The 15,935-nt window shown below is 37.0% G+C and overlaps 1 protein-coding gene across 9 annotated transcripts in view; it reads right to left on the reverse strand.

Annotated features, from left to right (window-relative positions):
• The window catches only part of LOC125280549 (serine/threonine-protein kinase WNK2-like), a 71,040-nt gene that overhangs the window by 18,115 nt on the left and 36,990 nt on the right, over positions 1–15,935 (reverse strand). For all 9 annotated transcript variants that reach the window (XM_048211146.1, XM_048211153.1, XM_048211152.1 and 6 more), the window contains 10 exons: positions 14,954–15,070; positions 11,244–11,414; positions 10,181–10,232; positions 10,028–10,102; positions 9,245–9,837; positions 7,648–7,705; positions 6,066–6,139; positions 5,853–5,984; positions 3,919–4,292; positions 3,195–3,412 (listed from right to left, as the gene is read on the reverse strand). In XM_048211146.1, the coding sequence (XP_048067103.1) occupies positions 3,195–3,412; positions 3,919–4,292; positions 5,853–5,984; positions 6,066–6,139; positions 7,648–7,705; positions 9,245–9,837; positions 10,028–10,102; positions 10,181–10,232; positions 11,244–11,414; positions 14,954–15,070 (1,864 nt within the window). The remainder of the gene's footprint in view (positions 1–3,194; positions 3,413–3,918; positions 4,293–5,852; positions 5,985–6,065; positions 6,140–7,647; positions 7,706–9,244; positions 9,838–10,027; positions 10,103–10,180; positions 10,233–11,243; positions 11,415–14,953; positions 15,071–15,935) is intronic.

Here is a 15,935-nt window from a genome sequence, read left to right on the forward strand (position 1 = left end):
CAGCAACGCAACTTCCACTTTCAAGCCGCAGAAAGGTAGTAAAGACATCATTAAAGTGATCCATGTGACTTCAGTGGTTTAACCTCAACGTGAGCAGTTTGTTTGTGCAAAAAAACAATTTACTACTTTATTTTTTAAAATCTCTGATGCATTCACACAACAACGTCTGCTCTCGCGTCAACACAACATGCATGCATCATGGTGCTCTCGCACTTCAGAGATTATTTTGTTTATAAAGTGGCAAATTATGTTTTTTTTCTCAAACAAACCACTCGCATTGCTTCATAAAATTGAGGCTAAAGCACTGCAGTCACATGGATTACTTTAATGATGTTACTACCTTTACTACCTTTCTAGGACTTGAAAGTGGTAGTTGCGTAGACTGTCAAAGGAGGAACAAAAAACTCTCAGATTTCATCAAAAAGATCTACCCAAAAAGTCTTGCAGGTTTGGAACGACATGGGAGAGAGTAATTGATGACAATTTTCATTTTTGGGTGAAATAACCCTTTAATCTTTCAAGCACAGACCTTTACTGACTAAGTATATTTTCTAACAGATCTAACTTACGGAATTCCCATTTCAGACTTCCAAACAAACCCAAACCTCTATTGAGGGGGTGAAAACTTTTACACAATAACTCTTATAGAGTATTTTAGGTACATCAATCAAGTTCTGACTTTCTTGTCTATCTATTTATCCATTTCTTTTTTCTCTATCTGTCTACAGTAATGGCCAACATCACCTTCTCCCTCTCTTTTTCTATCACTAGCCTCCAGCATATTGTCTGACCAAAAACCTTTAAATGATGGTTCAAACTATTTAACTTTCAGACAAGGCTTGGTGAAGTCAACATCACGTTCAGAATTTAGTTTTTTTATCATCAATTGTGTATTATTAGTGGTCACTTACTATACACACACACACTCATACTTACAGTTAAAAGTTTAAACAAATCACTAAAGTTAAGTATTAAACTTCAAAGTGCACCTCATGCTGTTTCAGATACGAATGATTCCACATGTCTTGTTGGGGAAAGTTTGCTGTTACTTTAAAGTGATCAGATAGACAATAAAACAGCTGACTGTGGTGCCGAGCTTTGCTGACCAAACCTGTACAGTTTCTTTAGAAATGAGTTAAATTTAAAATGTACTTGTTTTGACGCTTCACTGTCTTTGTTATTTGAGCCGAGCTAATAAATGGTCCATGTGGCGCACGGTTCGAACGACTAGCGTTTGCCATTTAATGTTTCTCATATGCAACATATTTTACTCATACAATTGAGGGTATTCAGTCTAACATACCATCTCATAGTTATTCTCCTCTAGAAATGCCTTCTCGTCAGAGCTCTCTTTCTCTTTTTCAACCCGAGTCACATTCACAGATCTTTGATATTGTTTCTAATATGAAGTCTTCTTTCTGCCCTTCTGATTTTCTGCCTTCACATATTTTTAAAGAGGCTTTTCCAGCTTTAAATCTGGTCATTACCGCTATTATTAATGGCTCTCCAGTCAATAGGAGGTTCCTGATGCTTTTAAACAAAAAAAACAAAACAAAACAAAAAAAAAAAAAAAACATTATCTTGATCTGCAGGTTCAAGAAATCTGACAATAGACGACTTTTTTCAAGATTTTTCAAATAAAAGATAGTTTGAAAATAATTACAGACCCATTTTCAAACCATCTTTTATTTGAAAAATCTTGAAAAAAGTTGTCTATTGTCAGATTTCTTTGCACTGGACAGATTTTAGTATTTTTGAGACATTTCAGTCCGATTTCAGGGAACTACACAGTACTGAATCTGCTTTGTTGAAGGTTACCAATGATATCGTTATTATATTTAAGTGCAGGATTTAACACAGTAGATCATGATATCCTATACAAAGTCTCGATCATGTAGCTGGGTTTCAGGTGCCTGTGCTGGAGAGGTTTGCCTCTTATCTCAAGGAGAGAACTTTTTCTGTTAACGTAGGAAATCGTTTCTCATCCTGTGCTCAAATTTCCTATGGTGTTCCTCAGGGTTCCATTTCGGGTCCCCTTATTTTTTCTCTTTATATACGTTTCCTCTAGGTCATATTGTTGAGAGACAATTGATCATATTATTTCTACACCGATGACACTCAGCTTTATCTTCCTGTTAAATATAATAGCTGTTCTGTGTCTAGTTTGTTCGATTGTCTGCATGACAAAAAATGCTAGATGGACATGAACTTTTTACAGCTAAACAACGATAAAGCTGAAATAATCGCCTTTGGCCCATCAGCTCTGACACTGTCAATCAGCTTGGTCTCCTCTCTACTAATGTGCACAACTGTGTCAAAAACCTTGTTTTTTGATAAGCAGATTAGTGCTGGTGTGAAAAACAGTTTCTTTCAGTTAAGATCCATTCCAAGAATCAAGATGATGCTCTCTAAGAAAGACCTCGAAACTGTTATTCATGCATTTATAACATCAAGGCTGGATTACTGGAATTCGCTCTATCTAGGTTTGCCTAAATCATCTGTAGATTGTTTGCAAATGGTACAAACATGGCAGCCAGATTACTGGCACTAGAAAACGTGAGCACATCACACCTTTAAAATTTTGCTTTTCGCTCTTAAAGCTTTGCATGCTCCTCAGTATATTTGTGATCTTCTCACCCCGTTCACCGCTTCAAGATCCCTTCGATCACCCAGTCAATTACTACTGTTGATGTTTTAAAGCTAGGGTTGTTTGGGCTTTCTCCTATAGTCTTCCTCTCCATATCAGATCTTCTCCTTCCGTTTCTATTTGTTTTTTTATGTTTTAAATGAGGGTGTAAATTTTCACTTGTCCATTTTGGTATTGTCTAATCTTTGAATTTGTTTAAATTTTGTTTTATATTTTCTTGTACAGCACTTTGGCTTCAACATCTCTAGTTTTTAATGTGCTTTATAAATCAAACTAAACTAAACAGAATGGCACGGCAGTCCGCAACACACATGCGCAGCATTATTTGCGTAGTGTAAACATTATATCAAACATTTTTTGTTATTTTGTCAAGAAAAATTATATTGTGATAATATCGTCTAATTGCCCAGCCATATTTACATTAAATGTAAATTGTTCTTTATCCAGAACAGCATTTTGTTGACTATGGGGGCCAAAATATAGTGAGACCATCCCTTCGATCATCTAAAGCTTGTACTCCGACACACACAAACGTCTGCATACATACTAGAGCTGTTGCTTCGGTTGCTCCTAAGCTGTTGCACCATGGGATTGAGCAGTCGGCTTCCCTTCAGCTTGTGTTTGGAGGCTCTGCGGCGGCGGCCTGAAGGCGGCACTGCATGCAGGAAGCCCACGCTGGGTGGAACAGGCCGACCTAACCGAGAATACAGCTGCTCGATCTCTCCTCTCTGAAGGGCCTGAAGCTCGGAGATCTCCTTCATGTGCCTGCAGGGAGAAAACATTGTGTTATGCGTTTCAGTTGCTTGTTTTCCACGACGGTGACTTTAGAGCGATGACTGCATGCAAGAAGAAACATGAAGAGTGATTCTGCCAGGAAATGCTCTATTTGGCAGATGAAATTCACAGTTTCACAGGCTGGTGGGTGATAATTTTGATGTGAAAAACCTGCGTCAGAAACGTCACTTCTGCTTATGTGTTTGTAAGATAAAAGATGAAGCAAACCGCATTGACAAAAGGACACAAACCATGTATGTTTAATAAGAGTTTAGTTTGAACAGTGTCAGATGCCGAAAGAGTTTTAATGCAATCAAGAGATGCTCATAGCTTACATTATAACTAAGAGAATTTCAATATCAAAAAAAGTAGTGATTTAATCAATTAGGAATTAAACATATGGTGAAAAGTGTTTCTATATGTTATGTGATGTTATGTTGGCCATAAAAGACAAGTAATTTCAGAAAGTTTCCACTCTTCAATGTTTCTTTACTCACTTCTCTCTCAGCTTCTGTAGCTCTCGTTTCATGTCAGCGTCCTCAAATTCAGAGTCATTATCACTGCTGACGTAAGCAGAGTGAGCGTGGCTGGTGACCGACGGGGCGTGTCCGTTCGCCACAGGACACGTGGGCGAATCGGAGCTCTGCACACTGCTGCTGTGACCCGAGCGCCGGAGGAAAGCCACCGCCCGCTTCATGAAGTCTGATGGGGCCGGAGCTGGAGACGAGGGCTTGGCGGACGGAGCCTCGCTCGGATCCTCCTCTCCTTCTCCTGTGTCTGAGGACAGGCACTGCATCGTCCCGTCAGCTGACAGAGAGCTCTGAGCGCAAGGCATTGTGGGTCTGGCCTCTGGAAAGGAAGCAGATGAGTCCTGAAAAAGAAACAAAAACAAATGTAAATGTAGGACATTGACAAGCTACGTTAGACTCCAAAACAAAGAACAACGTTTATGCAAATAACTCAAATTAAGTCAAAATAATTGTAAAAAAAAAAAAAAAAAAAAATTTAAGAAACTAAAGCAAGCAAGCAAATAAATAAATAAATAAATAAATAAATGATGAATGAATGAAGTAGTTATAAATAAATAAGAATAATAAATGAAGGAAAGAAAGAATGAATTAATTAATAAATTAATAACGGAATGATGAATGAATTAATGAATAAATATAACAACTACATACATATACAATATACAAATAAATAATGACAAATGAAGAAATGATAAAGGAATGAATAAATATACAACTAAAAGATTAAAGGAATGAAGGAATTAATAAAATGAACAAATAAACAAAACTAAGAATTATAAATGAATGAATAAATATACATACAACTAAAAAAAATATACAAATAACTAAAGTAAATAAGTAAAATAAGAATGAAGGGATGATAAATGAAGTAAAGAAGGAATGAATGAATAAATAAATAAAAATAACAGTGACAAATGAAGAAATAAATGAAGTAAAGAAGGAATGAATGGATGGATGAATGAGCAAATAAATAAATGATAATGAATGAATGAATAAATAAATAAATAAATAAATAAATAAATATACATATAACTGAATAAATGACTAAAAATACAAATAAGTATAGTAAATAAATAAAAATCAGAATGATAAATGAAGGGATGAAGGAAAGAAGGAATAAATGAATGAATGAATGCAAAACTACATATACAATATACAAAAAATAAATAATGGCGAATGAAGGAATGATAAAGGAAAGAAAGAATGAATGAATTAATGAATAATAAAGAATGATGGATGGATGAATAGTAAATGAACAAAGAATGAATACATGAATGAATATACAACTAAAATAAAGATTAAAGGAAGGAATAAAATGAACAAATAAATAAAAAAACAGAATTATGAATGAATGAATGAATATACATACAACTAAATTAATATACAAATAACTGAAGTAAATATGGATGATAAATGAAGGAAAGAAGGAATGAGTAGATGAATGAATAAATAATGAATTAATTAATTAATAATATACATACAACTAAATACAAAATAATGACAAATGAAGGAATGATAAATGAAGGAAAGAAGGAATGAATAGATGAATGGATGTGTTTGGGATGGAATAGTGAGCAGTACATGTGACAGAGGCTAGTGTGCTACACTGCTGTCACATGACTTCATTATTCAGAGAGTGGATTACTATAAACACTTATTTTTCATTTATTCTCCAATTTCTGGCACAAACATCTAAACTTCTGACAGTCTGATCAAATAACGAGTCAAAAAAAGATATTAAATCCTGACTACAGTTTCTCCCAGGTCACACTGGAAACGAGAGGTCAAGTGAGTTGCATTGTGGGATATATGGCAGGCATGTGTACAGGTCACATTGGTGTTGCATGAATACCGTACACAATACACATCTCACACAAACATGACTCCAAATGCAGACGGACCTGAAATAAGTCCGGAGGGGCCGAGTAACGCTTGCTCGCCGACTTTGACCTGTGTCTGTTCTCAGATTCCAGATCCATCACATGATCTCCTCCGCCGTCACGAGCGGACGCGTCTGAATCGGTCGGCTCCGTCTACAGCACACAAACTCACAGCGTCAGTGAACTGAGGAGCAGCAGATGGACAGAAATAACAGTCAGGCACGGGCGGCTCACCTGGAAGTGGCTCTTGGACGCGTGTGCGCCTGACCCGGCGCCGGAGTCTGACCTGCTCAGGAGTCTTTTGAAGGCTGATGGAGAGAGAGAGAGAGACGTTTAAAACTCTTTATTTAAACAATGTGCTCCAAAATACAAAAAAAAAAAAAATCTCAAAATTACAAACAAATTTAACACTGACAACACCAGTTGCACAATGTAGTCCCATCTTCAGAGAGTGTCAATAAAGCACCATTGAGCTCAAACTCAAGTAGATTCATCGTGATTTGACTAGATTTATATTCAGCTCTTCCACACGCTAATCTAGCATGGCTAACTATAAAAGTACACTGTTCTCTGTGTTTTCCAATACTTGCATTTATAAATAAAAAGTGTTTATTAAAACCAAAACCCAGATTTCCAAGTATTCTTTCCAATTAGGGCTGTAACAGTTAGAGATTTTCACGGTATGATAACAGTCTCAAAAAATATCATGGTTTCACGGTATTAAACAATCAATTATTATTATTATCATCAGTTAAAATGATCAAGAAATGAATGAAAACATTCTGTTTGTTTGTTTGTTTTTTGGGTTAAACAAATGCTTTATTATAACAAAGAAAAGCATTTGTTTGTTTTGTTTATTCAAATTTCAATAACCAAAAACATATAATCAATTAAATTTAATAACTAATTATGGGTTAGATTAACTTATATTTATCATTAGTAATTTATTAAAATTCAGAAGAATGAAGTCAAACTAGAATTTCTGAATTTTATGATTTAATACAAATATACTATAAAAAATGGTGGTAATGAAATTAATGCATAACACTTTAGCAATTTAATTAATGTTTTAAAATGTAAATCAAACGAAAATGTAACTTTATCCTTTTATGTTTTGGCAAAGTGCTGCACAACAGATATTTACTAAATTAAAAATATATATTCCTTAAATAATGTTTAAATCAATTTTATTATTATTATTTTGAGAAGTACATTCTGTCGATTTCTTCGATTTAAAAAACAGATTTTTATTTTGACGGGATGTAGTGAAGAGCTTTGAGTGTATTTGACAATGCTGAAATGCTGAAATGCTCATTAAGCGTTCTCTCAGAGCAGCTCTGGATATTTTTGTGTATATTTCTGGATATTTTTGGGATATTTTTGTTTATGTGTTCATGTCCTGCGATAGTGAAGCAGTAAACACTGAAAACATGAGCATTGCGTGTATTGAGTGTGTAGTAGACCAAACGGCGGCACTCATTCATACAGAGACACAAAACAGATCTATTTCTACAGCAGTCTTTTAGCACGATAATATTCACAGACCCCAGACCATGTTGCGATTTGATCTATTGTACAGCTCTGTTTTAATCTTATTCCTAAATCCGTCAAATCGCACGGATGGTGTTCTAGAATACAGACGAACACGTTCGATGTGTTTCCCCCTTTTGCAGCTACTCTCTGTCCACATTTTTGGCAAACTGGATATCTGTCCTCAAGCACAACCCCACGTTTGTTTATTCTATATCCAAAATACGGGTTGCAAGTCATTCAACCCCTAATACACACACACACACACACACACACACACACTTACGGGCAACAGCAGAGTCACTCAAGGTCCCGAGACTGTCAGACCTCTCTGGAATCTGAGGCTAAAAGAGACAGAATAACTGAAATTAAATCTGAGAAATACAGTACAACAAAAACACAACAATGTACGAGTCAGCTTAAAATAAGACTTGATTTAAAGGCTCATTGTTAAGAAAAGGCCTTATTATTTAAGTGTATTAATTTAGCATTTAACTTTATCCAAAGCAAATAAAAATTGAGAACAAAAGCAAGTGATTCATGATGATTTTATAGTTAGGAAATGACTGCCTTTCCCAAACGCTGATCTGAAACACTGATCCGATGGCTTTTTGGGAGGTATTAAGCTGCAGCGTGCCATCAAGCAAAATTAATAAAAATTAAATATGTATTATGTGCATATATAACTAACATGTACACTACCGGTCAAAAGTGTGGAAACATTACTATTTTTAATGTTTTTGAACGAAGTCTCTTCTGCTCATTAAGCCTGCATTTATTTGATCAAAAATACAGAAAAAACAATAATATTGTGAAATATTATTACAATTTAAAATTATGGTTTTCTATTTTAATATACTTTAAAATATAATTTATTCCTGTGATCAAAGCTGAATTTTCAGCATCATTACTCCAGTCTTCAGAGTCACATGATCCTTCAGAAATCATTCTGATATGATTTATTATCAATGTTGGAAACAGTTGAGCTGCTTAATATTATTTTATAACCTGTGATACTTTTTCAGGATTCTTTGATGAATAAAAGGTTAAAAAGAACGACATTTATTCAAAATATAAATCTTTTCTAACAAAATAAATCTTTACTCTCACTTTTTATCAACTTAACACATCTATGCTGAATAAAAGTATTAATTTCTTCCAAAAAAAAGTAAGAAAAAAAATCACTGACCACAAACTTTTGAACGGTAGTGTATATTGTTACAAAAGATTTCTATTTTAAATAAATGCTGATATTTTTTAACTTTTTATTCATCAAAGAATCCTGAAAAAGTATCACAGGTTATAAAATAATATTAAGCAGCACAACTGTTTCCATCATTGATAATAAATCATCATATCAGAATGATTTCTGAAGGATCATGTGACACTGAAGACTGGAGTAATGATGCTGAAAATTCAGCTTTGATCACATGAATAAATTACAGTTTACTATATATTCACATAGAAAACCATAATTTTAAATTATAATAATATTTCACAATATTATTGTTTTTTTTTCTGTATTTTTGATCAAATAAATGCAGCCTTAATGAGCAGAAGAGACTTTGTTCAAAAACATTAAATGTTTCCACACTTTTGACCGGTAGTGTGTATAGCTAATAAATATGGAACTAATCCTTCAGAAAGTAACAGGATTGATGGGAACAGGATGACAGTTGTGCAGTTCATTTCTACCCTTCATGACACTGACATATGAAATAATAGTCAGAAAAATCCATTTTTATTTATTTTGTTTTCTATAGTGAGAAAACAGGGGACCCTGTAAACAGAACTGTTTATTTTTTATTCTTTTCATTTCATTTTATTATCAGCTATTAATCTTGTCGAAACAGCCTGACAGCTGGTAGTGTTTTTGACTTTACCAGTTTCTCAGCTTTCCTCGCGGCCCCATCGCTGCCCTGGCTGTCTGACAGCGGCGGTGACCCGGGCGGCTCGGAGGCGGAGCTCGTGGTCTGCGAGGGGTGGTACTCCTGGTACAAAAGGTTTCGGAGTTTCTCGTCCAGAGTCTTTATGGTCCTATCAGCGAACTCCAGCCGGGGCGGCCCCTCGCCGTCAGACTCGGCCGGCTGCACCTGCGCCGCTGTGGCGTGCTGCGGCTGATGGGTGGGGCTCTGAGGCTGTGATTGGCTGCTGCCGACAGCAGCTTGTGGAGTGGGCGTGGCAAAGGGCTGCTGCAGCACCACGGCTGCCGTCTGGCCGACGGGCGGCTCTGCGCTCGGGCTGCCGTCATGAGCCACGGGCTGCTGAAGGGGTTCGTCGGCTTTCTGAGCCGTGACATCGAGAGAAGCAGGAGGCGCAATCGGGCAGCATGGGATATCAGAAACCATAGAAACACCCGGCGGACGGGCGGTCTGAGAGCTCTCGGAGAGACACGCTTGTGGCATTGATGGCTGTTTCTGCAGAGGTTTGGCACTGTTAACATCCTGCGCTTGAGATGAAGAGGAACTCTCTGGGTCTGGAGGAAAATAAGTAACCACATTGACATTTTTTCTTGTTTGAATCATACATTTTAAAGTCATTTTGCTTCTCCAGTACATGTGTCTTGATTTAAGAATGTTTAGATATTTGAACTGGAAATATCTAACATGATTTTTTGCAGTGACTATAACAGTGTGTGTAGTGTTAGTTGATGTGAGCTGTATTACTCGTCTCTTCTCGGTCAGGCGCGGCCGTCTCAGCCACAGGACAGATGATGAACCAGCGCTTTCCGGTGTGAAGCACTGTGAATCGAGGAAGACTGTGGGTTAAATGCTCATACTACAGTCAGACCTGTAGAACATGACGAGTCTTAGTCTTACCGTTCTGTTTATAGACTAGCTGGTCAGACTGCGTGTGCTCAGGTTTTGACCCCTGAATACAGAAGACAACAAGTTCAGTTCTGTGTGTTGATGACAGAAATCACACACTTCACCTTTACACAGTAAAATACAACAGGGCTGAAGACACACCGAGGCAAAAGACAGATTTTATTCTCCTCTAAACCACTAGATGGCACAAAAAACAGTGTGATGACTAGCGATGGGAGAAACAAAGCTTTGAATCAATTGCTTCGTAAAATGATTCACTGTTTGGAAGCGTTCGGAACGCCACACGCTGGTGACCCCTGCTGGTCAGAACAGTGTAAATACAACAAACACATGCATAAAACAAATGTTTTATTGAAAGTAAAGGCATCTAATAAGATTAAATATCAAGTGTCTGTATAATATGTGTTCTTTTATCAATTTTCAGGGTTTGTTTCATGGATGGCTCAGCTAAACAGGCCAATAAGAGACTATTAACTACTATTATTCCTTTTAATTACACTAATGTCTCATTAAAGCATCTACAAATGTATAAAACTGATCAGAGATCAGGTAAAAAACAGACGCATGATTCATGGCTTCACAGTGATCATCACCCCCAGTGGTGAACCAGTGAAATTTCTAAACGTTTAGAAACAGATATGACGTAACAAAGTCTCGTTTATTGAAATCACGTGACTTTTGCAGTTTGATACACGCTCCGAACCACTGACTCGAAACAAAAGTTTCATAAAGGTTTCGAAGCTTCATGAAGCAGCGTTTCGAAAGCGCTCATCATAGCATCAGTCGATGCAGCGTTGAGTTCCCTCGAAAGGGAGCATATTACTTCAGCTGAAGTATGTGTTTTGCCTTTGCTTTTAAAGCCTCTCTCACCACCTCACATACGTGATTTTTAAACACAAACCACTTCAGAGATGTAGCAGTGAAAAGCACATTTTTCTTAAGGTGTGCCTTCAGCCCTGTTATGTGTGCAAATACAAGAACACAGTCGCGGTTTCCCCTTTAAAAGCTCTCAGTTAGGACAGGTGAGGAGAGAATCATATCTGTATCACTAAACCTGTGTGCTGGCGTCTGCGGTGACGGGCGTCTGACGGAGGGGTGAGGTCTGGACGTTTGCCTTCTCACCCTCAGCGTCCTCACTCAGAATGTCCTCAGCTTTATCCATGATGTCCTTCAGCTGCTCGATGAACATCTCCCGCTCCAGCAACAGAATAAACTCATTCTCCACCTGGAGGAACATGAAGAACCAGCACTTTGAGCGCAGTCATCTGTGTTTCTCTCTTTAAAGGGGACCTATTATGCAAAATTCACTTTTGCCTGGTGTTTGGACATAAATGTGTGTTGGCAGTGTGTGTACACAACCACCCTATAGTGATAAAAATCCACCCACTCCTTATTTTTAATCCCCATAAATCATAAGCAGCGTCTCAGAACAAGCCGTTTCCAGATCCCTGGCAGTGTGACGTCACAAAAGCCACAGGCTCCGCCCACAGCGTTGACTGACACTGAAGTTTGAACACAGAACCGCCCTGAGCCGTTGTTTACAGCGAGTCCGCCATTACTGCACTGACGAGAACGTCTCCCCAGTGTTTTAGGTGTTCTGTAGCTGGATGGATTAATCCACATAACTCTCTTCATGTACAACCTAAATCTGAGCTGCTGAAGACGAAGTGGATTAACTTGGTTTTCCAGGAAAATGCTCCCACAGTTCTGCCGAAATTCGTGTATGTCTGCGCGAATCATTTCACACCGGACTGCTTTGTGAACGACTATCAATACAAAGAGACAATATAAAACAGAGACTGTGCTAAAAATGTGCTACTCAAGGAGGATATACAAGTTAAAACTGTTCGTGATCAATCTTACAGTCTCAAGAGTGACACTAAATACGGCAGTAATGAAGGTGAGAGCACTTTATTACAGTTCATCTGAGCTTATTTACGGGTATAAAGTTTATTAAGCACCACTGGAAAGGCATAAAGTCTTTATATATTTGTTTACTGGTAGTTGTAACGAGTGTTTCTGTGTAATTCGCTATGTGTGTTGGTGATAATACAAGGGAAAGAGAGAGTTTATGGATAATATTTTAATGCACACTTGCAGTGTTTTATTAAACTCTTACAGAGATTTTCTAGAGTGAAAACAGACGCTTCATCTTTTGTGTGAAGTACAATAAACGTCATAAAACTCATCGGTAAAGTTTTGTCCATCATTCGAACTGTTCAACAGGCCTGTACTAATATAGCAGATTAAAAACAAGGCAATATAAGTTAGAACCGTAATTTAATTAAACTATACCTGTTATATCTCCACGCAGCATATATTCGTAGTTTCTGGCATGTCCCGACTGATTCCTGTCACCGGAGAATCAGCTCGTGAAGCTCCGCCCTCTTAGGCAGCTCATTTGCATTTAAAGGGACCGCACTAAAACGGCTCGTTTTTGCTCAACCACTAAAAGTAGCAATTTTAACATGCTATAAAAAATTATCTGTGGGGTATTTTGAGCTAAAACTTCACGTACACACTCTGGGAACATCAGAGACTAATTTGACATCTTGTTAAATAGGGCATAATAGGTCCCCTTTAATAAAGTAATCAAATGTAAAATAACACTATAGTCTTCACTGTAAATTAAACATACTTATTGATTAACCCTTATTAAAGTTACAAAAATTATTCAGTCAAGAGCAGTGAGGGATTTTTTCTTTGTCATTTGTTGTTCGATTAACTAGTGCTGCAACGACGCATCGACGTAATCGATTACGTCGACTACGAAAATACATTGAGGTGCGTGAAATGCGTCGACGCGTCACATTGTTTACGTTCAACTCGCGTAATGGCGGCTTCTGCTCCTGGGAATGGAGAAAGTTCTATTCTATCACAAAAACCTAGACCACGATTATCAAAAGGATGGGGATACTTTAAAAAGAGGCCAAATACAATGGTCCTTTGTTCCCTTTGCAAAACCGAGATGGCGTAACGTTACCGCAGCAGCACAACTGCCATGCACGAGCACTAGGGGTGTGACGCGAGATTAAAATGTGACGACTCAAGATTTCTCGTCGAGGTGAAAAGTAGTCTCGTGATATTGCCATGACAGTGTTAGGATGATTAGGAAATAATATGCCACCGCTACGTTTACATTACGCCTCCACTGTCGTTTTGCTTTGTATTTAAATAAAAAAACATTTAGTTCAGTTGGATAACGGTCGCCACCGCTCCATATTTACAGAGTACGCGCCATCGTGAAAGTGAAAGTAAACGCGTGGGCGCATTCAAACGAGATTTCTGATGAATACAGATATCTCTCAATATGAAAGCTATCGTAGGCTGGGCAGTGTAGTTATAACAATCTCTTAGCTCTGTATCAAAGAAAAAATTGGGCTTTTTGCACTTTGAATATTGAGAGAGTACGATTATGGTTGCATTTATTATATAAAGTTGAAATATTATAGTAGAAGTTGTACTTTTTTTTGTAAAGTTATCCAAAGGATTCATTAGCTAATCAAAAAAAAGAACAAAAAATAATCGTTAGATTAGTCGACAGAAAAAATAATCGTTAGTTGCAGCTCTACGATTAACATTAAAAACACAGACAGCAGCAGGAATATTAGGCTGCTGTCACTTTAACCCTTAAATGCATGACTGTTTCGCCAAACATTCTTACATATTCGGGTCTTTATCGACCCGGATCTATAACTAACACGGAAGGATCTCTACCTATTGCGATAATATAAAACTCCTCTGATATTAGAGTAACAATTACAGAAGAATAAAATAAATCGTATTTTGTTACCTTTTGGAGCTTGAAAGGGCTCAGTTTGAGCAGATGTTTTATGCCATCATCACTGTCCTCGTCAGAGCTCATTTCCCAGTAAATTCAGCAAATCATGGGCTAGTTTTATGTTTGAGGTCACGAACATGAGCCCATTCGCGATCTCAAACGTATTCTCAAAATTATATAATTTTCAACATCTTCAAAATCAATATTTTGATCGCTAACAGCTTCACCAGATTCATCCAGTAACAGTTACAGTCATATTTGATTGCGTTCAGTACTTGTTCTGCAGTAAATCGCTGAGCCATTTCATGTTTTTCTTATTATTTCGTTTTCTGTCTGAATGAGTCATCACTTCAGCATTGTGTATCAGACATTGCCACCTTGTGGAATAAAGGTGAATTGCACTTATTCCGTCATCTAAGATTCAATTATTGTTGTGCAAAAAAAATATATGTACACTCATACACACACAATGTTTTTGTACAATTTTTACAAAAAAAAAAAAATTCTTGTTATATTCTTTATAATGAATTGATTGAGGAATAAATCAAGAAGGTTGATGTCCAACTTTAAAAAATGAACGAAGAGGAGGGTAGTGAATAACGTCCCGGGTCACTAAAGACCCAAGGTATGCATTTAAGAATTAAGAGAGAACACATGGATCTAATATACTGATAATGAACACATGCTTTTACTTTCTCAACTGTTTATGTTCACTTAAGACATAACCGACTATGCTTACTATGTGAAGACGACGTGAAAGAGCCTGTCTGAGACGTGGCTTTCTGGGCACGCAAGTAACAAAATGAGCTTCCTTTTGCGTAAATATTTAAATTGTCAGGGCTTAAACTTTTTTAATGATGTGACACCGTTTCATATACTCGCCAACGCAAGAGAAAAAAAGGCTTCCAAAAAAGTTTAGCACAGGAGTTTAACACACATCAGTTGACCAGGAGAGAACGAGACAGCAAAGCTGAAGATCTCACCATATACGTGGCAATCTCCTCTGGAGCATCTCCATCAAGGTCGAATTTAAACGTCACCATCTTATGGTTATGAGTCTCCAGTTGGCACTCCACCATCTTGTCTCCTGTGTCACACACCTGTAACAGAGTTATGCAGAATATTTCAACAGGAACATCAAAAAAAAACTATTTGCCTCTGAAAGAACATATTCACTGCCTAATAACCAATCAAATCCTGATGGATAAAATCAAACACAAGCCTTCATTTTCTCAGCTAAATACTCCATTTCACACAGAAATGTGTCAAATTATGTTAAGTTAAACATGTTTCCTAATGTCCAAACTCCGTGAAACCACTCAAAGGTTTGGACGTAATTGTCTCTCACAGGGATGTAAGGTATTTTCAACATTTACAGGAGTTCGTCGGTCTTTTTATTGCCCACAACCAGCATAAAAACAAATCTCATTCAAATTACCTACTGTTTATTTTGACGAACACCAAGGTTGTGTGGTAATTTAATTACTGCCTGAGTCCACATCTCTGATTTTACAAGAAGGTATCAATCCAAAAGTCATTGTGTGAATCCTTTTTGACCACTGCCGAGCACCATACCCTAACTATTGCGCTTCATGATAATGTTTTAAATATAGACACTTATTACTGAAATGCTGGAAACTGTTTACAAAAATAATATTACAAATCAGAGTGAGAACTGTTAAGAAAAAAAGGGAAACTCATGTAAACTTTTGATACTATTTCTACTAATTACCTCATTTTTAAAAAGACCAGCCATCATTTTGAGAGATAAAATGTTACACAGAAAACCATTTAGTACATCAATTTTCCCATTTTTAACTACAATATTTAAAGCTGACATATTATGCTCTTTCTCAAAGTCTTGATGTTGTTTTTGGGCTCTACTAGATTGAATGTTGATTATTTTCCTCATATTCTCCATTGTTGCAGCTCCTCTCTTCCCAGTCTGTCAGTAACGCTTTGTTT

The sequence above is a fragment of the Megalobrama amblycephala genome, linkage group LG12 (assembly GCF_018812025.1).
Source record: "Megalobrama amblycephala isolate DHTTF-2021 linkage group LG12, ASM1881202v1, whole genome shotgun sequence".
Lineage (NCBI taxonomy): Eukaryota > Metazoa > Chordata > Actinopteri > Cypriniformes > Xenocyprididae > Megalobrama > Megalobrama amblycephala.